We start from the raw sequence: 24771 nt of genomic DNA on the forward strand, positions 1-24771 counted from the left end.
CTGTCAGATTTTCTGTGCCTGTGCAGGCAAGGTGAATCCCTGTGTGTGCATGATGTGCTCTTTAAATAAATCTTGTGCACTGACAAATTCAACATTGCTAACATTTAAGCAATTGTGTATAATGTCTGATACTGATGAATTTATCAACATCTCTATGACATACAGTATCTACTTTCAATGCATGAAGTAATCACTCTGTTTTGTAGCAGAGATGATCTTTATCTATTAAGTTCTCCAAATAACCATGGGATTGTTTTTTTTAGCCCCTGTCACACAGTTGCAATATCTCTTTGTACCTGCCCTTGATATTTTCTAATAAATTTAGTGTAATTTAAACCAGCACACCTTGAACAGGCAGTAACTAAGGATGCTGTAAATGCATTGCCCAGTGCCACACATTCATGTTAATGAACATTTCTTGGTTTGTCTCGCAATCTTCTTTCCAAATTGCCTACTTGTGCTTGCATGAAAGTAAAACCTCCTGCTCATGCAGCCTATTTTTTTTTTTTAATAGTAACACCTGCAGTTATCCAATCAGCCAATCATGTGGCAGCAGCGCAACGCATAAAATCATGCAGATACAGGTCAAGAGCTTCAGTTATGTTCACATTAAACATCAGAATGGGGAAAAATGTCTCTGTGACATTGATCATGGTAAACTCTAGAGACTGTTGTGTGTAAAACTCCCAGGAGATCAAACCAACAACCATGCCACGGTTAGAGTCCACAGAGATCACATTTTTTAACTGCATGAATGTGCAGGTGTACAGGTGTTCCTAATAAAGTGGACGGCAAGTGTATATTTGTATCAATTTAGAACATATCGGTTCAATCCAAATAATGTATTCATATTCTGTTGCATCCCTACGCTATTGGCACATACCCTTCATGGTGAAATACAGCAGTGTTGTTTGGTTTCACTGTTCCCCATGCTTAACATTTCGAGCTGGTAGTCAGTTCAGGAGCAGTTGATGTGTCTCGAGGGAGCAGGCTCTTGTCAAACTGACTACGACAGGAAAGGTGAGTGAGTAGGTCAGCCTGGAGTGGGAACATCCTGGATGTCAGAGCCATGAAAGCAGAAAGCACAAGCCACAGAGCTTTTAAGGTTCGTGTTCTGTGTCTCAGCTGAGAACATGTCCTTGCCAGAGTCAGTCAGAGCCTTGGCCATGGAGGATGTCATGCCTGCCTGAACGCTTGAGCTCCGACTACTCTGCACACTTTGCTTCTTCATATTTCTCTCTGTCTCTATTCCGACTCACTTGTCTTGGTTTCAAACAGTCTTTTCCACATTACACATTCATCATGTAACAGGACTTCCATAGATGGTTTGGAAGTTGGATTTCCATTTATTTGAGCCTGTGTTGGCTTTGCCGGGAGTATCGTCTGCATCGTACTGGAATGTGTTTACTTTACAGTGTCAGTTGTTTGATAGTAGTTTGGGGTTAAATGTTTTTTCCCCTTACGCTAGACAACTCACAGTTCCTCTACAGACAGTTTGCAGCTGTAGTGTTTGATTGCGTTTTCCCAAACCAAACTTGGTATCATGCTTTCAACACTTTACATGTTTTTCTTCACCCCTTTTCATGCTTAAGAAATGGATGAAGTGAGCCATTTCTCTGTTCTGCCAATTTTTCTCCCAAAACAATTTTTCTCCTGTTACTTGAAGCCATGAATGTGAAGCCACAATATGTCACAGTTAAATATTGGCTTGCAGGAATTTGGCTTTTTTTTTTGGGTCGCGATGATGACACCTGCAAAATCATATCCGTACCTTATGATGTTAGTTAGAATTCGCACAGATTAAACAAATCACTCTGAGGACTTACCTGCCAATGTTTTAAATCCTCTGCACTGTGTACTTTCACCCAAGCCTGGTAAAGGCATTCAAATCATAACATTCTGTCTGTGATATGTCGTTTTTACCAATCTGTGAACCTAGCTGTGTGTTACACTGGTGTCTGTCCCCTTATTATGCTTGTGGATATGCTTGTTTCTCTGTGTCTTAGCTTAGAGTGATGTAAGGGGGAGAAATGGAGATGAAGCTCGATCAGGAGGGAGTCCAGTGACTCTTTCAGCAGAAACTTACTCTATAAATGTCAGTATGAATTCAGTAGGAAATTAGATGGATTACAGGTGAACTGTGCCTAATGAATTCATGTGCTGGAGTCAGCAGTGCTATAACTGACATTTCTGCTGATTTATAATGCCCTTTCACATATAATACTAATTATCCTCCATGAACTTAAGGAAAAGAGGCACTTTTAGTCAGCTCCTATGCTTTGTCGTTAATACAGCTTGTAAAATAAAAAAAAATCTCACATCCCTGAATAGTTATAGCACGTCCAAGCAGATTTCACTCAATTAGCTCATACTGTCACTCATTCTCTTCCAGAGAAACCACACAGACAGATTTATTTCCAGCCACATAGACAGACAGGTAGATAGATATGCTGGGTTGCCAGGTAATTAAGTACTTCCTACCTGCACTTGTGGATGAAGTAAAAAGTAAACCACTGTCTTCTCTCCTACTCACAGACCATAAAAGCAACCTCTCCTCTTGGTGACCCTCGTGTGACCTATAACCTGGAGGAGGGTCAGGTTCCCGAGACAAACATGCCTGTGCGTTTCTACATCAAACCCAATCGAAGGGATAGTTCGGCCTCCATTCTAGTAGCTGAGCCACTGGACTATGAGACCACTCGCTTCTTCACCCTGCGTGTCCGTGTGCAGAATGTTGCAGCAGTCCCACTTGCCTCTTTCACAACTGTCTATGTCAACATCACAGGTAAGAACTGACTTAACACACTTTGAGATGTACTGTCAGCTATGACAGACTGTTAGCCATTACTGTAATATAGACATAGAGTTGCATTTTAATCCCATGGGGCATGTTTTTATATCTTGGTGGGGACCAAAGGTCCCCACTAGACTAAGAATATATGCCAGTTTTGACCTTGTGGGGATTTGGTTGGTCCACATGAGGAAAATTGCTTCTTAACACAGACTTAACCTGCAGACTTTATTTTAAAAAAAACTAAATAAACAAGATTTCTTTTTGGTTACTGAGATTATGTTAGGATTAGATTTAGGTGTACGCATAACAAGCTGTATTAATAATTATGACAGCAGTAGGATTGTGTGTGTGTACGTTTGAGGATGGAGCAGCAAAGAAGCAGTAAGCATCTACAGCAGTGAAGAACAACACTTGAGACCACATCAGCATTAATTAGGGGGAAAATAGAGATTGAAATGGAATGAAAGGAAGACAAAAGCCCTCAGAAAGCTCATTTGAGAGACGTTGTAATCAGCGCTCTGCAGGGAAGAGCCAAGCTCCTCTTACAGCCACTCACCCACACACCACCCCTGCCTGCTGTGAACTTAGCAGCCTTCTTCTCAGCTGCCACTCTCATGTGGAAAGCACACGCTGCACCACTCAGTAGTAATAGGGAATTTTATTCATGTCTCACATCATTATGAAATCTGTAGTGTCCAGTATATTATGTGTGTGCTCTCTGCAGCCATAACAGATTGTGCCCTTTTTTCTGTTTCTCCCTCCCTCCCTCCCTCTCTCTCTCTCTCTCTCTCTCTCTCTCTCTCTCTCTGTCCTGTCCATCACTCAGATGTGAATGATAATGTTCCGTTTTTCATGTCGAGCACGTATGAAGCCACAGTACCTGAAGGGGCTGAGATTGGCACTTCAGTGGCCCAGGTTTCAGCCTCTGACCTGGACTCTGGTCTTCACGGCATGGTAAGCTCCCACTGAGCAAATTCCAGCTCTGCATGCATCACTCTCCTGCTCAGACACCTATGAGAGCATTATTTTCATTTGTTAACTTATGACATATGAATTTGTAGCTTAATTCAGAGCAGAGTTGGGAATTTGAATTCATGGTCTCAGTCTTGGCAAACAGTTTTGGAAAAGAACCCCATCTCTTTCCTTCATGCTGAAGACACCATGACCTCATCCCACCAAGAGTTTAAGCTTTACATTCCTGCCAAGGCTTTTTGGGCAAGGATTGAATACAACACAATCAGGAGTGCTACATATTCAGAATATGTGTGCATCTTGTGTTCAAAACTAATTATAGTTATTTTATATTATGTTTATAACTAATTTTATTTTTCTTCTTAAAATTCAATGCCTAAAGTTCGATACTTAAAGCATGTATTTTTTTTTTTTTTAAATTCTTAAAAGCAGCAATGCAGTTTTTTTTTTTAAGAAATTCTAACCATAGGCTATCTCTATATAGGTTTGGTGCCAAGAGCTAACGCTAGACAGATTTAATGCTATTGAGTTAATGTTGATTAATGAATTAATGATAGATAACTGATATCATAATTGTATTTTTCTACACCTATCATTTAGTGGTTTTGATACTAAGAGGTAGTGCTAGGCAGAAAATGTTTATCTGCAGTTTACGAGTCTACCTTAGCAGAGTTTAGCTAGCCATCACATTAATGTCTGTCACACTGGCATGCACTGAAGAGGATTTCAAACTTGGTTAGCAAGGCAGTGGCATATGGCAGGTGGAGCAGAGTCCAACCATGGCCACTTAGGAACAGCTGTACACCTGCTCATTCAATTATCCAATCAGCCATGTGGCAGCAACGCAATGCATAAAATCATACAGAGACAGGTCAAGAGCTTCAGTTAATGTTCATATCAAACATTAGAAATCAGTCCTGCAGGCAGAAATGCTTTGTTGATGAGAGAGGTTAGAGGAGAATGGCTAGGCCCTGGCTTTTAGAACACACTATATCTTTCTGTTCTCTTGTTAAGAAAAAAAAATTGGTGCACATAGTTAAATTGTTCAAGTTCAAGTCTCGTCAACTCTTGTGTTCTATTCAAATTCACTAGATTGTAGCATACATCAGGTGTGATAGCCTCTTGACTTAATTTTGTTCGAGGTCATTATTAATGTTTTCCTGCCCCACCAAATTATATGGCCACAGGCTGCTTCTGTAGCAGGGACAAATAAATAAATGATTAGAGAAAAAAATAACATTGACAACATGCACTGTTGCCCATGTGACTGGTACAAGATTGGTACAAAAATAATTTTTAATGTCCGTGAGTAGCAAAGGAGTTCTAAATGCCCTGACACCTTACCATAATTGCAGTAGACAGAAAAGTGCTTGATGATGATGTTATATCATGATGTTGATATCATATTGTTATATTGCGCAACTATACTCCAAATCACACTTTTATCTATAGTTGTACTTACTTACATGACATAACAAAATTTAATTATTTTTCCATTTAGGTCAATTACATCATTCTGAAGGACCAGAGTGGAGACTCTCAGTTTTTTAGCATTAACCCATACACAGGCGTCATCCACACCCAGGCCACCTTTGACCGCGAACAGAAGAGTTCTTACCTGATTGAGGTTCAGTCACAGGACAGCTCAGAGTCGGCCCGGCCTGGACAGCAGGGTCAGCCCAACTCAGGTGTGCTTATTCAGCCATTATTCATTATTCATCCACATCCATATATACAGCAATAACAACTGAGCAGGCCTGAGTAACCAGCTCTACTCATTACTACAGCATTAGGAAGAAGTAACGTCACCATCAAGACCACTATATATATATATATATATATATATCACTGACGTTAATGACTAACATTAATTTCTTACGTTCTGCTTCTCCACAGACACAGCCTATGTCAGGATTTTTGTCACGGATGTAAATGACAACGCCCCAGCCTTCTCCCAGCCTGTATACGAGATCAGTGTGGAGGAGGACAAAGAAGTGGGCTACGTAGTCATTACCGTCACTGCTAATGACGAAGATGAGGGTAAGACCTTTGATTGCTGTCACGATGGCAACACCAGAAAAGCCCATCCCTGTTCCATAACTTTACTTGGTAGAACAATTTGCACCTGCAATATATTCTAGTCTAGAGGTGAGATAGCTCCAGGCCCTCCCTACAGAACACAGCTTATTTACGGATACTGTCACAGTCTGATTTTTAATGTGGATTTCTCATACTGCATGAATCTGTAATGTTATTTTTGACAGCTGGAGGCTGGAAAAATAATCATAGTGTGAGGTAAACCTGGGTGGAAAATGCATTTTTTCCCCACTGAGCTTGTTAGCAAATCTCTATGGTGATTGTGGGAGTGACACATTCAGGCCCCTGAGGTAGCTATTTGATGTTGGCGCCTTTCTTTTGTTTGTCTCAAGCTGTTAACAAAAGAAATAAATAAATAACATAGGCTGCTGTAATGACAGGTAAACCCTTTGTGGGAAGGATGCTGAGAACCAGAGAAAGCACATTTTATGATTCTTTGCCAAGATTCACCTTTACCAAGCACTCAGGCAAATTTTCGAAACATAATATCCTGTATAAAGTAGAGAGGTTCCACATTTGCCATGACACGGAATAGTGCTTTGGTAATTCTGTAGCTGTGCCCAAGGAGTACTCTAACTCTACATCTTCTTGGAGCTTCCTGCGCTTGTAGTTCATCTTCTGCTGCTGTGGATGGTTCCATATGGATACCCTAAAGCTTTGCATTTCCCAAAAACAGTTTAGGGCCAGCCCTTGCTTTAGTAGATAATCTCACCTGGATACTATAGATTCATACCCTCTACTATAATCATAAAGCTGTCCTGTGGTTTTTCCAGGACTCTTATTCACAATAGGTTCATTCTGATTATCTGTTCAACATATGTAGTACAGTTAAATTTTTTTAAAATATAGTATACAACTGTAGATGGATAATGATTTATAATCTCACTATTTGGTGTCACCCAGAAGAGGATAGGTTCCTCTAACGTCATCTCAGGGAGATTTTTCCTTGTTGCTGTTACCTCTGGCCTGCTCATTACTGATCTAAATCTACATCCAGATTTGTGTAAATCTGTTTTGTGAATTTTAACAAAAGACTACATCAGTGAAGAACTTAGAGGCATGTATTAAGCAAACTAACTCCACTCAACTCTTAAAAATGTGTTTTCAAGAGTTAATCTGTTGCTGACAAAACCATGTGGATTTAACTAGAAAGGTCTATGATAATAATAAATTCAGACATGTTACTACGCTCTTGGCACAGGTGTCCAGGCAGGCAGATTATCTGTATTAACCAGAGATAATCCATAAAACATAAGACAATCCTATTAAGCTGTTGGCTTGCTAATCAGGCATGTCTTCTGGAAGATTTCCTATCAGTCGCTCTTGGCCTCACTGTGGAGCTTGCCTTTCCTCTGATCACATCTTTCTGAGTGTTCCTCCTGCTTGGTTCTGGTGTTGTGTATACTTTTATTTCTTGGGGGAACATCATCTATGTCCCCTACAGGCTCCTAGAGGGAAAATGTGCCTACATAAAATTGAAAAGTTGGTGTGCAGACTGAATCATTTGACCATTGTTTCCTAGCTCAAGATGCCTTCATGGGCAGCAATACTTGACTTGGCTGTTTATAATGTTTTATTTATGTATTCTGAGAGATGAACTGACACACTGTGCTGAAACGTCTTCACGCAAAGGTCAGGTCATCATTGGCTATGGCAATTTTTTGTTTAGCAGACATTCATATAATCCATAATTAGTCTAGGTGCAACAGTCTACCCTGAATAACAAGAAAGCCTCTGAGATATAGCACTGACACACGCAGCATTGCCCCTGTCCATCTGAGTGAGACAGGTTTAGGCGGGTCATTGTTCTGTCCAACACAGTATGCCAATCTGCCTGTTTGTCTGCTCCTATGTCACCTCACTTCTGTCCCATCATTCCTTGCTGGTTCACTAACAGATTAATGCACTTGATGTTTCCCATCCTCATTTGCACAGAAGGTGACCCATGCTCATCTGTCATCGTAAACAAACATGCAGGGCTGTGAGGGATCTCGCCGTCTTGACAGAGCTTCACCTGTTAAATACGGTACACATGTTTGACAAATATGGTGTGGCATGTAGCCACCATCAGCAAGAGAAGAGGAGGGGGAGAGGCCAGGGGGAGAGTGCTAGCAACCAGTGAATGTGGCTAAAAGCTCATTATGGATGAGACAGTAGTCATTGCATAGAGGTGAAGGTGTCAAGATAGCGTGCCATGCCTGGATGGACAGCGCATTTCCTCCAGACAGCTAATATCTCAGGCTTGTCATGTGCAGGAATGCAAATCACTCTTAAAGCTCATAAGTAGTGTTCTTTTGCTGCGGTGAGAAGTGCGGATGGACAGCAGAGCACAGTGAATGCGCTAGGTAAATTTAATTTTATCCCAGCTTTGCATTCTTAGACAGCATGCAGTGCAGGGTGGCAGTGTATAGGTTTTGCAACCCATAGTGCTTCTGGGAGGTACACCATATGAGGCAGCTGGTCATTAAAGAAACTGCTTTGGGCCAGAGCACCCGAGATGCCTTCAGTAAGTGCCGGGACACATTATGCGCCACAATCCTGATGTCTGGGGCTAGGATGAGTACGACACATCTTAATGAAATTCTCACACATTCTCTCACATAACACACAGATGGTGTTTGTCTCATAAAATCTGGTCCAGGCTGGTAAACAGAGTCAGAGTAAAAGTTGTTTTCCTTTTTCTGTATGGTGGGTAGGCAGGGCGGGGAGTATGGCTGCCCTAAGACAGGATAAAAACTTTTTTTCCTTGTCTGCTTCAGTTTCTTCAACATCTGCATCTACAGTTTCTTCTGTATATGCATACATACATCCTCTCACACAAGTCTGACGAAGCCATTCTTGAGACCTGTTTTCTATACTAAATTGCATTACCATTTTGAGGGTCAAATAGCATGGCTAGATCAGTATAAACAAATAGGTGATTTGCTGTAGTATGCTGTAAGATAAATGGATAGCCTAACCTGTGATTATGTGACAGCAACTGTGTGGGATTTAATGATGAGATAGAGAAGAAAAGAAAAGGGGATGAAAGGCTTATGGACTTCTGATGTACCTCTGATGCTGGGGAACAGCCAAAGAAAGTAGGAAGCATAACTAAGCCTGTTTGCATACATAGCTAAGAGTTATGAAAAGAGTTATAAAAAGGTCAAAAGAAATTTTAGATTTAATTGGAGGGATAGAGTGTGTGCTGGCTTTTTTATATTTACTTAAAAGAAAATTCCTTTCTAGAGATCTAAAGAATTTCTCTAAACCTTGCCCCTAAATGTGGAGACTTACATCACATCACCTTTTCATCACATAGGAGCTAGCCTTAATCAAAGCTGTGACAAAGTGTGGTAGAAGCATAGTAGAGTGCCTCCTCCAATCTTTTTTCCTTTGGGTATTATTTGGTGGCCTTAAAAACTTTATCTGCTTATTAATGTTACTTAGTAATGTTAATTAGTAGGGGTACTGAAGCAGCTTGTTCACAGTACCTAAGGAAACATTTGCTTTTTTCTGAAGAAGAAAAAGTCAATGAGTGCAATTATTTTTACATTTAAATAATACCACTTAAAACTCATAGAACTTTACTCCCACCTAGAACTTTACTTTGCACCATTAAAGTCCTTTGTGATTCATCTTCCAATCAAAAAGCATAGATTAACTTCTCATGTTGACTCAGCTACATAGCCACCGTACTATACCAAAGTTCTGACACATTTCACATCCCTAACAGGTGCCAACGCGAAGCTGCGCTACCAGATTACCTCAGGAAACACTATGGGCACCTTTGACGTTGAGCCAGAGATTGGCAACATCTTCATCGCCCAGCGGCTGGACTATGAGCGAGTGCAACGCTACCATCTACGTTTGGTGGCATCAGATGGAAAGTGGGAGAACCAAACAGTGGTGGTCATTAACATCATCAACCAAAACGATGAAGCACCTATCTTTAGCCAGACAGAGTATCATGCCAGTGTTACGGAGGAGCTGATCGAGCTGCCTGTTCCCGTGCTGGAGGTGAGTGGGGTCTGAACATTGAAATACACACACAGCTAATTTACAGTTTTCATTAGGTATAAGCAGGGTTTTGTCAACCTTCTGGTTTTCTGTGGGGGGAACTGACTTGATGTGGACCTCCTGTTTATATAGCAAACTGCTTGTAGTTTTATATTGGAGTTCCTTGAAGGTTTGTTGTTTTTAAAAATGACCTCTCTGAGTTTAGACAGAGGAAAATCCTTTGAAATTAATATTTTGACATACCTGGTCTGTGGCTTTATGATGAACAATTTCTATTCTTGTTTACTGAATGGAATAATCTTTGTCCTTGATATATATTTACAGCTACTTATTGTTGTTTATTGTCCAGGTTTCAGCTACAGATCCAGACCAGGAGGCAGACCAGAGTGCGGTCCGATACTCATTACATGGACAGGGTGCTGGGAGCGAATTCACTATAGAGGAACTCACTGGAAGAATTTATGCCCAAAAGCGTCTTGACCGAGAGGACCGTTCAGCCTGGCGATTTCTTGTGCTGGCCACTGACGAAAACGGTGATGGCCTAACAGGCTTTGCTGATGTGTTGGTGGAGGTGCGTGACATAAATGACAATGCTCCCCAATTCCTATGTGCCTCAGAAGGATGCTTTGTGGGCCATGTGCCTGAGAACTCCCCAGCTGACACCTCCATCATGGAGATGCAGGCCACTGACCTGGATGACCCTAAAACTGGCAAGAACGCTGTTCTCACCTACAGGATTGTCCAGAATGTCCGTAATGAGATAAATCTCAACCTGTTCTCCATCAATCCAGCTACAGGCACCATCTATACAGTGCTGAGATCTTTGGACAGGGAGGTGGAGGACCATTACTTGGTAGTTGTGGAGGCAAGGGATGGAGGAGGCCTCTCTGGGACTGGAACTGCAACGATTGTAGTTTCGGATGTGAATGATCACCCTCCAGTGTTCACACAGAGAGTCTACATGGCCACCATGGCAGAGGACCTGGATATCAACAGTGAGGTTCTGGCAGTGGCTGCTACAGATGGGGATGAGGGAGAGAACTCTGTGATGACTTTCAGCATCATAGGTGGAGATGACGACCGCAAATTCTTTATTGAGACAGACAAGGGGAATCGAAAGGGCGTGGTGCGGCTGAAGAAGAAGATCGATTTTGAAAAACCCCATGAGCGCACCTTCAATCTCACAGTCAAAGTGGAGGATGCAGACTTCTATAGCTTGGCATATTGTGTCATACAAGTGGAGGACTCAAATGACCATGCACCTGTGTTTTTCCCCCAGTTCTATGATGCAGGGTCCATGTTTGAGGATGTTCCTTTGGGCACCATTGTGGCCCAAGTGACTGCCATGGACCTGGATTCAGGGCAGAATGGAAAGTTCTCGTATAGCATTGCCCCAGAGTCTGACCCTTTTCAGCAGTTCTTGGTGGATAAGAGTGGGTGGGTTGTGGTAGCAGACTCTTTGGACCGAGAAAAGGTATCACAACACAGGCTGATAATCTTGGCTACAGACATGGGCAACCCTTCTCTCACTGGCTCAGCTATTGTTCTGGTGGCTGTACAGGATGTTAATGATAACGGGCCTGAGTTTGAGGTACCATACCGCCCCATTGTTTGGGAGAACACCATTGCGCCACAGCTTGTCCATATGAATGAGACTTCCATTCTGCTCCATGCCATAGACAGAGATAGCTCACCTAATGCAGGGCCTTTTTCCATTCGCCTGCTGATGGTCACCTCAGACGCCACAAACTTTAACCTGACCGATCTGCGCAATGGCAGTGCCATGATAACAGCCCTTCGCACCTTTGATAGGGAGCAGCAGAAAGAGTACCTACTTCCCATTCTGATGACTGACAGTGGCTCTCCTCCAATGAGCTCCACCAGTACACTGACTGTCATAATTGGGGATAAGAATGACCACCCACATGCACCTGGACACTCAGAGTTTATAGTCTACAATTATGAAGGTATATTTCTGTGAAATTTTGATTCATTATCTTGCTTGAGTCAAATTCTACAACATTCAATTAGCATTTAACACCATCTGTTAGCTCATCACAAACCTTAGTGGGAAATATGGTTTGGGTTTTATGTATATTTAGAGTGTTTCCTTCTAACAAGAACTCATCGTTTAGCTCAAGACATGGCATGGAGCAAACGATTTACTTAATTCCCAGGTTTAATAGGCACTTAAACAGGAGCCATTTAAAAAGCTGTTGATTTCATGCCTAACAGGATTGCAGTTTTCTGTTTTGCCTTTTGGTGACTAATAGCAGTGGCTCCTACCATGCAGCTTAAGGCAAGTCCATATCTGGCAATGAGATGAGTGAGGTTTTTTTCTTTCAAAAAAAGGGAGTGAGCCTTTCTGCTCTCCTTCCTCACACACACAAGCACAAACGCACACAGCCTCAGGTATTGCAGTCTGTGTGAGGTGACTTTTCTATAATGATGTATTTTGCCTTTTCTCCAGGTACTCTTCCTACCACTGTACTTGGACAAGTTCAATCCCCTGACGTTGATGACTGGAGTGAAAAGGTTTACAAATTTGAAGACAGGCCCCCTAGGTACTTTGATCTTTTATTGAAATTTGGTACTGGCAGCTGACACTCAAAGTGATGAGAATAAAGCAGAGCGACAATGTTGAGAATATCACATTATATTATATTGGCTGCTTTTAATAGTTAATCAAAATTAGATTCAAATTTTCTTCTGGACACACAGATTCTTGTGTTGTAGTTGATTATAAAATTGATGTGTGACAGACTCGAACTCTAATGAACAGCACATGAAATAGTGAGGAGCTTCATACTGAGTCTGCTGCTCAAGCTGTCACAGACCTAACACTTCTCAAAACTAAGACATATTAAACTAATATGCATCAATATTCATACAAATAACAAATGTCACATGCAGTCTGCTGAGATGAGGCCTGTCTCTTCAAATAGAGTTTTCTCCAAAATTAGCCTCCTTGAGGTGTTTTGGAAAGTGTTTGCTCCTGTTAATTAGGATGAATAACACGTGAATATATTAGCAGTTTATCAGAGGCCTGTGTGGCATGATGTTTGGCACACATAGCATCACTTCAACCTTGGCAGTTTTTCATTTGCTTACTTGATGGGTAATTACCTCATTTGGCACAGGAGCTGGAGGTCACTAGCCACGTGGAACTCAATTGCTGTTATATGAACATGATTGCAGCTTTTAAATTCTAATTTGAATGCCAGCCAGTGTGAGGTTTGCGACCTTGGTGAGTCTGTCCAGGTTGATAAACACGGTTAAACACTGCTGTAGTACATGCATCATATTGTCTGTGTGAGTAGGGTAATATTAAAGGTACATTTCTACAGCCTATTGATAAATATTAGATGCTTTTTGATGTGTTACAGATATCCTCACAGATATTCTGCTTTAATGTTGTGTACAGTGCCTACTCATTTTATGTAATTGAGTGCCTCTGATTCCAGTTTTTTAATAGTTTGTTCTCTCTCTTCACTGATTAGGTGTGTCAGGTGTAGGCACCAGCTTTAGATAATATTTCAGATAATACACATACACTAAATGCTGTGCTGTGCTAAGGTCTGGAGTATAATACCAGTTTTATTATGTATTGCCCATTTTACATGCAGATTCAGGCTTATATACTGCCTATTCACACCGGCAGTGGCACGACAAAACAGCGTGACGACATTCATTTCAGGGATAGAGGGTGATTTAAAGTCTGTGTTCCAAATTGCATACTTGCATACTAAATAGTTTGCCCTCTACGGTAACAGGTAACATACACCACTTTACAATTTTACTATACAGTTCATTGCACTTTGGCAGGCAGCCAGCGACAGAAGGTATAGTGACCGAAAAAATTATCTGTGGTTTTTTTTTTTGTTTTGTTTTGTTATGTTTTTTAACAGATTTTTTTTCCCTAATCACAGCTCTTGAGCCAGCACTCACAGTGCTGCTGCAGGTTTGAAGTGTTGATTACTCAAAGAGAATGATGTCAGTGTTTTTGCTGCACTTAGTCGGCAGCATTTGTGAAGATCAGACATGATTTTAGGCTCATTCTGACACTAAACACTAATACACAATCGTTTCACATTTCATTTTTGGTCAAAAGGGGCAAGACAGTTCACTTTTAGTGAGAAGACATTTGGTTTTTGGGCAGATGGGTGATTTTACATGTCTTCTCACTAAAAATAAAATGTCTTTTGCCTATGCAGTGGCTACATAGAGGATGAACATTAGTCAAGCACTACCAGGGAATCCATGCTGAGTAGTACTGTAAGGAGATACAGATTTGATTTGAGTAGAAAGGTACACCTCTAGCAATATACTTTTTATACATGGGCTAGGATATGGTCATTATGAAGGCTATTAATAGGACTTTCAAAAATGTCATAAGTTGGTACCTATGGTATCAGGTGATCCTGCTAGCTGGATTGAAAACATTGTATGCCCCTACTCTGGCTGTATACAGCCAGACGGCTTTGACGTGTAAGGTACAGCAGTGACATATTTGTCATATTACCACAGTGACCTTCTCTGATCTGAGTCAGTACTCTGCTTAGCCTGTCCAGGCTGACAGTGCCTGTGTTTAGCTGAAGTGCTGGGCTGTACTAAAGGACATCACCATGACCCAGTGGGCAAGTGTCACTGTAACTCCTGTCTCTACGAAAGTGAAAAAGGAGCAGGGACTAACAGGCTAAGAGCTGACATTTTATAATGCCCACAGTCTGGATGGTGGCCCTGCATGAAGGCTGAAGAATTAGAGGGTGTGATGGAAACATGCAAACATAAAGCCTCTTAATGGACTGCTTAGTTATTATCATGTCTGGTCACAGTTGCTGAAAGGCAATTCAAAATGTCTACTTTGTTTAATTAGCTGTTGCTTTTTTATCACTACTACACCCTCAATATATACACATTCTAACTCTCTCTCTCTCTCTCTCTCTCTCTCTCTCTCTCTCTCTCACTCTTTCTCTCTCTCTCTGTCTTTCACAGGCAGTTTATCCTGAACCAGAGCTCTGGTCAGCTAAGCATAAAAAGTGGCACCCCGGCTGGGACGTACAGACTGCAGGTGCGAGTGGCCGATAAGAGTTGGCCTGATGTCACCTCAACGGTGCAGATTACAGTCAGGGAGCTGAAGGAGGAGGCACTGCTCAACGCTGGCTCGCTCCGATTCTCCAGTGCGTGATTTAATTCCTATTTATTCACTGGAACATTCGACTCCACTGTGGTGTGCTGAACAGGGCTATGAAACATCTTTGTTTCCTTTAATCTACTATTATTATTATTAGTAGTAGTAGTAGTAGTAGTAGTAGTAGTAGTATTAAAGGAATACTCCAATGCATTCAAGCTAATCTTTATTCACTGCACCCATAGTGTATGGATAAGAATTTTGACACAATTTCCTGTACTGAGAAAAAAAAACAAAACAGAAAACTCACTGGTAGCCTAAGGGCAAGGGGTTTGAATTTAGTTAACGTAGAACCATAAATTCTTTCCTCTATCTGCCCTTAGACTTCCATATTAAGCAAAAACTTTTTTAATACAGGGAAATGAGTCTCGTCTGTGGTAGTCACACGTATGATACAGATGCTGTACAGCAGTGGTAAAGCATAAATTTTAATTATTCAATCTATTTTTTTTTAAAAAATTAGCCACATTGTTTAAATGTGTACAGTGATATTTTGGGTATTTACTTGAGCCAGTGTTTTTGTTTTTTTTCATTTCTGAACATTCACATCCATAGAGCCCATTTTTATTAAAATTATAATTAGATTCCTGTCTGACACTATTTTTAGGTACAATAACTTTGATAATGGTGATTTTGATGTCCACCAGTCTAATATTTATATTAAAAAAAATCTCAGACCAAGTTAGAGCAGCTGCACTTGCGTTATAAGCATTGTTATTGTTCATTTATGGTTTTAATATTACACCACTAGTCTAGTTGTTTTCACTATTTTTAGTTACTATTACCAGACTTTTCAGACTGACTTGGAAAACTAAAAACCTCCACACACTTCTTCATTAAGTGTTTTTGAAAGGTTTTGTAAACCTGGGTTTTGGTGTTTATTGTGTGCAGATGTAACAGCAGAGGAGTTGTTCAGGGCCTCCGATGGTGAGGAGAGTTTGTATGAGCGTCTGCAGCGTCTGCTATCTGAGGTCTTACAGACAGATCTGGATAAAGTGCACATCTTCAGCCTGGCCAATGGCAGTCATTCCATCCAGCAGCACCTCAGCCTGTGGTTCGCTGCCCATGGCTCCCCTTACTACAAGCCGGAGAAACTGCATGGCAATGTGGCTATGCACAAGGCCAAGGTAACAACAATCTCACACACGCACACACACACACACACAAACACACATACACACACATGCACACTGTTTGTATTTACATCTCTCAGAGACATAAGCGCAGATAGTTACTAACATATTACGCTTGTACATGGAGTGACAATCTGCACGATGCATTATGAATATTTCATGGCCATGTAAGGTATGACACAGCATAGTGCGGCCATGGCCAGTGAGCCGAGAAGGGAGGGAATGAAGGAGGGACAGAGGGAGGGAATAAATGGATCTGTAAATCAGGTGTGAGTGGGAGCTGTGTGAAGCCTCTGACTTTTGTTTATGCCCAGTGCTGGAGGCGGCTCTGAAAGTTTTACAAAGGCTTGTAATGAATGTGACATATTGCCCTTGAACATGGATTTCAGCCAATCTCTCTCTCTCCCTCTCACACACACACACACACACACACAAGCAAAGGTGACCTTTTAACCTTTTACCTTAACCATTAGTGATTATTAGTACTTCACATTGCTTTTGAGGAGAATAAATATATACTTCTCATACTTCATCTTTAAACATTCTGTTTTCATCACTGACCTTTTTTATAAGCCCTATTGTCCCTAATCAGATTAGAGATGGTAAATGAAAAAAAAAAAATCTTTGAAAGTCTGTAAAAACTCTTTTCTTCCTCTATAAGGTGACTTCAGGTAAATAGTTTACATAAATGCATGTGATTGACAGCAACAAGCTACAGCAAAGGATCTGCTACAGAAGCTGGAATCCTTCATGTTTGGAGTCAATTATTCACACTGATTTTTTTTTTTTTTTTCAAGTTTGATCTGCTGAAATGCTTTGCTGGGTCCATATCTGGGCTGGTTCTGCCAGTTTACGACCCCTGATGTAACAATATAGACAAATCAACCATCCTAACATCCTAATCCTATCAATACTGTAATGTCATCAGTGTTTCATTTTCTGTGTGGTTCTTGCATACTCCACCAATATTGTAATCTGTAATCTGTGTCTTTCCATCTCCTTCAGTTGGAGTCAGCCTTGGGTGTGACCATTCTGCAGGTGGGAGTGGATGAGTGTGCCTATGCAGACTGCATTCCTGCAGGTGGCTGTTCCAGCAGGGTAACGTTTAGTGACACTCCTTCAGTTCTGAATGGTGGGAATGCTTCCCTGGTGTCTGTCTCAGCCACAGTCACAGCTCTGTGTGGCTGCTTGGCCAGAGAGAGCAAGCACATGTCCTGCTCCTCTTACCCCCACAGCCCCTGCCTTAATGGAGGCACCTGCGTGGATACAGACATGGGCTACAGGTAATGTCTCCTCAAAAAGGGGTGGACAGTAGGATGTATTGATAAAGTAATATATCACAATGTACTTTTATAAAAGCTTATTAGATAATTAAAGTTATTTAACAAATTATTTTTTTCTTCACTCTACGAAGATGCATGAACATTTGATAAGGCTCTTCTATGGCACTGCTTTTTTGGCGTTATGAGTAAAACCTTAGCCACACTAAATATCATGCTTTATAATGTATATTGTGAAAATGTCTCATATCATGTGCAAATGTTACATATTTTCTGCCATTTTGGCAATCTATGCCTCACCTAGGTGTCAGTGTCTACCCTTGTTTGACGGCCCAGAGTGCCAGCAGACTAAGCACACATTTCTGGGTGATGGCTATGCCTGGTTTCCTCCCATAAAGCCTTGCTTCAAGAGCCACATCTCTCTGGAGTTCATCACAGAGTCAGCCGATGGCCTGCTGCTGTACAACGGCCCCCTCGGTGTCCTCCAGCCCGGAGACAAGGGGGACTTCATTGCACTTGGTACATTACCCAAATGCCAGAACATTTTGTATTTAGCTTGTCCCCTGCACTGTTTTTATTTCTAGTCGTAAATAACAACTAGCAAGTTGTAATCTTAATAATGAAAAACATGACAAAGCAATCGATACCATCATGATTGAGGGTTTCTACATTGGCCATGCAAGAAATTAATTTTCCTTAACAATTAGCTGTGGGAAATAGATGAGTCAATAGATGATGATGATGAAGGATGAACACTTAGTGATGAATTGATCTGAATGGAAATGTCTGTGGTCAGCACTGTAAGGGTAAATGGGATCAGAGGCAAGGCCCTTTAATAATGGTCAAACTTTGCACTCATGCTGTCCTATCTGTTCTGTCCTGACCTCAAATGACTCCAGAGGATAACCTGAACAGGCCTTTAAAAAGCTTAGATCGTCAGTATGCTCTGTGCTGCCTGTAGGCACTTAATTATCGAGCTGGCCTTGTGCTGTCCTGATTGGAGGGAAAAAATCGAACTTGACCACAAATTGATTGCACTGAAGCATTTTTTGCCACCAGGGGTCTGGCTCAAACATGAGCGCTACAGGACTCGATGCACTGTCAGTGTGTGATGAATTAGTCTGGGGAAAATGAGAAATAGCATCACCATTGAAGCATATAAAAGAATTCATTAAGAGTTGACAGTAGAGAGGCATGGTCAGGACGTTAACACACTTAAAAGTGATAGATTGACTCACTTAGTAAAATTTTGGAGCTCAGGAATCCGAGAAGCCAATATGGTGTCTCATCATCAGGTCTCCGTCCTTCTCTCCGACATGATGTCATCTCTGTCTCTTTTTAGAGCTGAAGAAAGGTGTCCCAGTGTTGAGTGTTAATCACGGCTCAGGCACTGTCACACTGCAGCTTCCTGCACACGCCTCTTTGTCTGACCGCCGCTGGCATCACCTCGACATCATCAGCGATGGAAAGGTAGGACCAGGACTAGAGAAAGATTCTGTGCTAGACCAAAGTCTCAAAGTCTGAATTCAACCCAATTTGGCAGCCCAACTGAAAAATCCAGCTTGGTCTGACAAGCTACCGGCTAAATTACAGGTGCTAACGCAATATCATACACATGCTATTTTAAGGAAACAGTAAGGCAATTACAAATTCATCATTTAATAAATTGACATTTTTGAATTTGGTAGGTAAGATTTGCTTTTAAAGACAAACAAATACTTGTCTCAGAAAATTTAAATCTTAAAAATACAGATTTTATGTGAATTAGTCCAAAGGTGAAGCAACTGGAATTCCCAGGGAAAAGTAGACTCTTTCAGATTGGCTGAATTCAGCATATAGCACATCTCAGCCACTTCTCACATTTGCGTTCATGTAAAGTAAAGTGAAGAGATGTGGAGTAGACGTAAATGGAATCAAAAACGGAAGATATGAACAGCATCAAGTCAAGTTTTTATATTCTACTGAAATAGCTAGATTCTTATTAAGCAGCTAACTCTGGCTGTTAGCTGCTACTGATTGCCAGCAAGCTAATGTTAGCATAGCTTAACTAGCTAGAATATTACTCTGGGTGTATACTAAGTATCAAGTGTTTAACATCATTGTAGAAAACTAGCTATTTGTGTAGAACATAAACATGTGTAAAACATTTTTATTTGTTTGGCCACTCTGAAAGTGTCTACTTTTTCCTGGGAATCTCGGAGGCTTCACTTTCGGTCTAAATTACATGATATCTGTATTGTTGAGGTTTGAATTTTTAAGATTTGTAATTAGGGGTATGTTTTTTAAAAAAGAGACAAACTATCTTAAAGGCAAATCTTCCCCCTAGCAAGTTTAAAACAAGTACCTTTATTTAATACACCACAGAAAAACTTATTTTATTTAATGTGCATATAATTGAAATATACAAAATTAATATTCAAAGATTTTTGTCAGCTACACAGTCTACCAGCTTGATGAGCTTGCCCATAGTTTTAGGAGCTGGTCAGACCAAGCTGGATTTTCCAGCAGGGTATGATGAGAGAGTGCCAAATGACAGTATCATATCTTTGCACTACTCACAGGTTAAATGCACTGTAATCATTGACTCTTCTGTTACACTCTATATTTATTGAGTGTAAATAAATTTACGTGTGCACTCTATATTTATTGAGTGTGTAAATATAATTTACAGGAAATACACTTGATTGTTGACCATTGCTCTGGAGCCATGGTGAATGAGGTGGAGGGTTTGGGAGTGGACATGTTTGAGACAGACCAGTCAGTGTGCAAGGTGTCTGCACACACTCCAGGCACTGAGAGGTAAAATAAAGGGTTTTCATATTGTTATTGTTGCATCTCTCTCTCTCTCTCTCTCTCTCTCTCTCTATATATATATATATATATATATATATATATATATATATATATATATATATATATATATAGATGATTTCAAAAATAGAGTCATTTCTACATTTAAAAAAATACTATAAAGAGCAGTAAACAGTAATAGATGAAACAAAGACAATATTTGGTGTGATGACCCTTTGCTTTAAAAAAAATAGTAGTGGTCTGAAAAGTGGTCTGTTTTACTGTTGTGGCCTTCTTTACTGTCAAACATTTTTCCGTAACATTTAATTTTGTGCTGGAAAACTAATGTTGGGAAATCTAAAATGTCCACGATATGACTCCATAGTGTAGTTTTCATAAAAGAAAAATCTATAACAAAGTTTGTAGTTTGTTAAAAAAAAAAAAAATAGGGTGCCTAAGACTTTTGCACAGTACTATATATATATATCATATAATTAGAGGACAGGTAATTTACACTAGTGTGTATTTTATTGCAGTGAGAGATGTCATCTGTATTACTGTGTTGTTTATTCTCTGTGTAGATTCCTGAATGTGAATCAGCCTCTACAGCTAGGAGGAGTGAAGGACACGTATCCACTGCATCACACACACACGCACTACAAAGGGTTTGTGGGCTGCATCAGAAACCTAGTGGTGGACACTCAGGTGTGGAGATTATTCTTGTTTTCAAGCTCTACATTATCTCTATATTATTCACGTTCTCGTGCCATAAAGTATCTATCTCTTCAGAGGTGTATACATTGCTAATAAGAAGATCCTAGCAAGCAGGGTGAAAAAAGGGAGGAAAAATGTAGAAGAATTTAGATATACTTCAAGCAACAGTAAGAAACAATATGACAAAGATCTGGTGTGACCATTACTTAATAATAAGCAACTCTTCTTTGGTTTTTTTACTGAAAAAATACCATGGCGTGGAAGTGAAAGTAACCTATACCAGACACAAATATCTGTCTTTTACATCCCGTGTTCTTTCTCATTCAGTGAATTGGCTTTTCTTCTGGGTGAATTTTATTCACCTTTGTTCTGACTGCTGCTTTATCTGAAAAAGCAGAAAGTGTAGTTTTCAGGTGACTCCTGTATTGTCATAGCAGTAGTAAATGCTATGATTAACATTACCATAGCATTTATGTCTTTGTATCTTTAAATAGCAGCTATTAGACAGCAAACTTCCAGCACTACAGGCACAGGGTCGGGGAGCATTAACCTTCTATTCAGCTAATCGACATCATGCATAAGCTCATATAGAGGAATAATTTTCTGTCAAATATAGCAACAAGGACACACATATGCTGGTATTGCACATGCTGGTGTTTCTCCACATGCTGACTCAGCTATGCAGGTTGGAGCTAAATATTGATGTCTGAACTAAATATTTAATAAATGAAGCTTATCCATGTTCAAATGTGAAGGTTGTTCTGTTTTTAACAGCACTATGGTAATGAAAGTGGAAAAAAAATGTAATAAAGAGTGACACTAGACCACCATGGGCATCTGCTTGCTTTTGAGTGTCTCCTCCAATTATGCTGAGCTGCCCAATAATGTTACATAAGCAGCAGTCTAAAAAATATAAGCTTTACATGACTCCAAAGAAGCACATGTTGCAAATGCACCTGTAATGTTCGGAAAATGTTGCTGTAATCTTCTTAAAACATCTGCTGTAATAAATGTTTGCTTCACTATATTTTACTAATTATTATACTAATTCCCAGTTAGATCAGAACTAACTTTATAGAAATGTTAGTGTTATAGAAACATTGCAAGTGTGTCCAAAAACATTGTTTAAAAATGTTTGTAGAGCACCAGAAGTTCATAGAACTGCAATGTTCATAAAATAGAAAACAATTAGCTAAGAAGTGTAGGTTAGCAGAATGTTTTCCGAATATTATGTCTCAGGTATAAGACAGATGTAAGTTAGTTCAGGTATAAGTATGAGATTTTATCATATCAGATATATCTATTGTGATATAAATGTTATTAATTTCAAGTGTCAGCTAGCACAGGCACTACAAATGTGTGTAATTTTCTGATCTTTCATATTTGTACACTTAATTTGTGAGTGCATATGAACATATGAATTGTGATGTCAGATATATGCTGATATGGGTTCATGCCAGTTTCCTCCCTTCCTCCCTCCCGCTTGCGTGAGTAAGCAGGTTAGTTAGTTAATTAGTTAATTACAAACCAAGTCCATGACATGTCTCACATCTAATAAAATCAAGAATCGAGCAGGAGTAATGGTTTGCTACCTACAGGTATCTGATTGGATCCACTCATCCCTACTCATGGATACAGTACCAGACATTACCCCCTCGTTTTCATCAGTTTTCACCAGTTTTCACAAACACAGGCTTGACACTCTTTCAGCGTGTGGGTGAGGGATTTATTTCCCACCTCGTGACAAGTCTGAGTCACACTGACTATTTTCTGACATGTCAGACATTTTTGTCAAGTGTGTAGAATGTTGCAGCATAGCATGACATTTTGTGATGATCTCAAGTGAAATGTTGTACTATTATGCCAAAATTGGATGCGTAATTGTGTAGTTTGACCGCCTGTGCCAGCTGACACTTATTAATACAATTTTATAATGGCATGTATGGGGATATTTCACATGAGAAAATCTTGTCAGTGTCTCACACCTTCTTGAAGAAATATGGAAAGGTGGATAAATTTTACCAAAAAAATGGGTAAAATTAGATTAATCTCTATGTCTCAGGATTGGAGAATATGGCATATTAATATATACCAGTGAGGTCACCCATAGTGCTGACTCAGACTCGTGTGTGTGTGTGTGTGTGTGTGTGTCCTTGGTTAGGTGTATGACCTGAGCAGTGCAGCGGAGAGTATGAACAGTGCCCCCGGGTGCAGTCTGACTGATGGAGTGTGTGTGACGGCAGGAGGGCCCTCCTGTGGCCTGCGTGGAAAGTGCCTTGGGGAGTGGGGCTCCTTCAGCTGTGACTGCCACCCTGGATACAGCGGACACAAGTGTGACAAGGGTGAGTCTGCATGCATATTAGACTTTACAAGTTCATAGCATTGAAAGCCTACATTTTTTATAGATTTTTTAAATGCACAAATAGATGAGTACTACATAGTTTACCCTGGTTCACAAGTAGTATTATATTTACAATTCAATTCAGTTGTATTTATGTTGTACTTTTAACAATGCATAATTTTCTTAAGCAGCTTATATTTTAATTTATTATCATATATTATTTTAATAATTTATAATTTAATAAAAATAATAGTTACATGTTTTATAACAGTATCATATAGTAACTATGAGTGTTATATGCTATACAAGGACATTGCTGTGATTGTACTGAGATATTTAAGTTAACTGTTATTCTTATACTATGACACTATTATAGGCTGCTATAGTATAAGCTTGCCTAGTCAATCACAGTCTATTCTGTTTCAATTATGTAACTGTAGTAGGGCCACAAAAAGACTGTAAAATGAAACAGAAAAGCTTACTTAGTGTGGCATATACCAGCTTAATGTAACTCCATGAAGCTGGACCCCCATGTAAAAAGAAATATAATAAGAGCTATGACATTTGTTTGTGTTGTGTTTATGCTGATTTTTGCCAGGTTAGTTTTTGAAAAATTGTGGCGTTATATAACAGTGCACTGTAAATTACACAGTGGCACAGTGAACTGAACATATATATAAAAAATAATAATTTGCTGTGACATCACTATCAGCCAGACTTACAGTGAAATGTAGTTGCTATATCAAAAACCAAACCAGTACAAAAAAAATTATTTTGTTGCACAAATTAGTACAAACACAGCACAATCAAATGACAAGGTTTATTCCATGTTCTTTTTAAAGCGGTGTAGAATTCATGGCCGTATTAATGTGTAATACAGTGAAAAATAGCTGTCTTGTATCGTATTTTAAATAACCTCACTAACTTCATTTCTTTCTAATTGTTTTTTTATTAGTTGTATGACAGTTTTTCTAGTAGTATTAAAACTAGGAAAGACTTACGGTATCATAGCAACCACATTTGTAAACACACAGAAAAACCGGTTCATTTTCATAAAAGGATGTTGCAGTGCTATTTTTATTTTGTGTTAAATAGTTTCCTGGCATGCTGTAAAGTGTATGCGTGTGCGTGTGTGTGTGTACTTTAGCTCTTCCTGAGTGGTCCTTTGAGAAGGAGAGCATGCTCAGGTACCAGCTGAGAACAGGAATCAGTCCACGCAGAACACACGCACAGTTCCTCATCAGAACTCGCTCCTCATCAGGCATCCTGCTCAGCATGAGCTCCCGGGACTCCAATGAGTTCATCATCCTGGAGGTGAGGAGTGGATACACACACACACACACTGTGTCTCACACAAACATACACAATTATATAGATGCCCAGGGTCTCTCTACAAATTTCCAGGCCCATTGCAAATGCAGTCCATGTATTCTTCCCTCCCTGTTTCTTAAGATGCAAAG

At 40.0% G+C, this 24771-nt stretch overlaps 1 protein-coding gene across 2 annotated transcripts in view; it reads left to right on the forward strand.

Annotated features, from left to right (window-relative positions):
- The window catches only part of si:dkey-22o22.2 (neural-cadherin), a 108049-nt gene that overhangs the window by 75358 nt on the left and 7920 nt on the right, over positions 1 to 24771 (forward strand). For both annotated transcript variants that reach the window (XM_026914300.3, XM_053237468.1), the window contains exons 13-28: positions 2536 to 2785; positions 3621 to 3748; positions 5268 to 5454; positions 5663 to 5806; positions 9579 to 9862; positions 10212 to 11829; positions 12333 to 12426; positions 14858 to 15042; positions 15945 to 16180; positions 17192 to 17469; positions 17771 to 17985; positions 18809 to 18936; positions 20138 to 20265; positions 20838 to 20961; positions 23132 to 23312; positions 24459 to 24625. In XM_026914300.3, coding sequence (XP_026770101.3) covers positions 2536 to 2785; positions 3621 to 3748; positions 5268 to 5454; positions 5663 to 5806; positions 9579 to 9862; positions 10212 to 11829; positions 12333 to 12426; positions 14858 to 15042; positions 15945 to 16180; positions 17192 to 17469; positions 17771 to 17985; positions 18809 to 18936; positions 20138 to 20265; positions 20838 to 20961; positions 23132 to 23312; positions 24459 to 24625 — 4347 coding nt within the window. The remainder of the gene's footprint in view (positions 1 to 2535; positions 2786 to 3620; positions 3749 to 5267; positions 5455 to 5662; positions 5807 to 9578; positions 9863 to 10211; positions 11830 to 12332; positions 12427 to 14857; positions 15043 to 15944; positions 16181 to 17191; positions 17470 to 17770; positions 17986 to 18808; positions 18937 to 20137; positions 20266 to 20837; positions 20962 to 23131; positions 23313 to 24458; positions 24626 to 24771) is intronic.

The sequence above is a fragment of the Pangasianodon hypophthalmus genome, chromosome 1, assembly GCF_027358585.1.
Source record: "Pangasianodon hypophthalmus isolate fPanHyp1 chromosome 1, fPanHyp1.pri, whole genome shotgun sequence".
NCBI classification, from domain to species: domain Eukaryota; kingdom Metazoa; phylum Chordata; class Actinopteri; order Siluriformes; family Pangasiidae; genus Pangasianodon; species Pangasianodon hypophthalmus.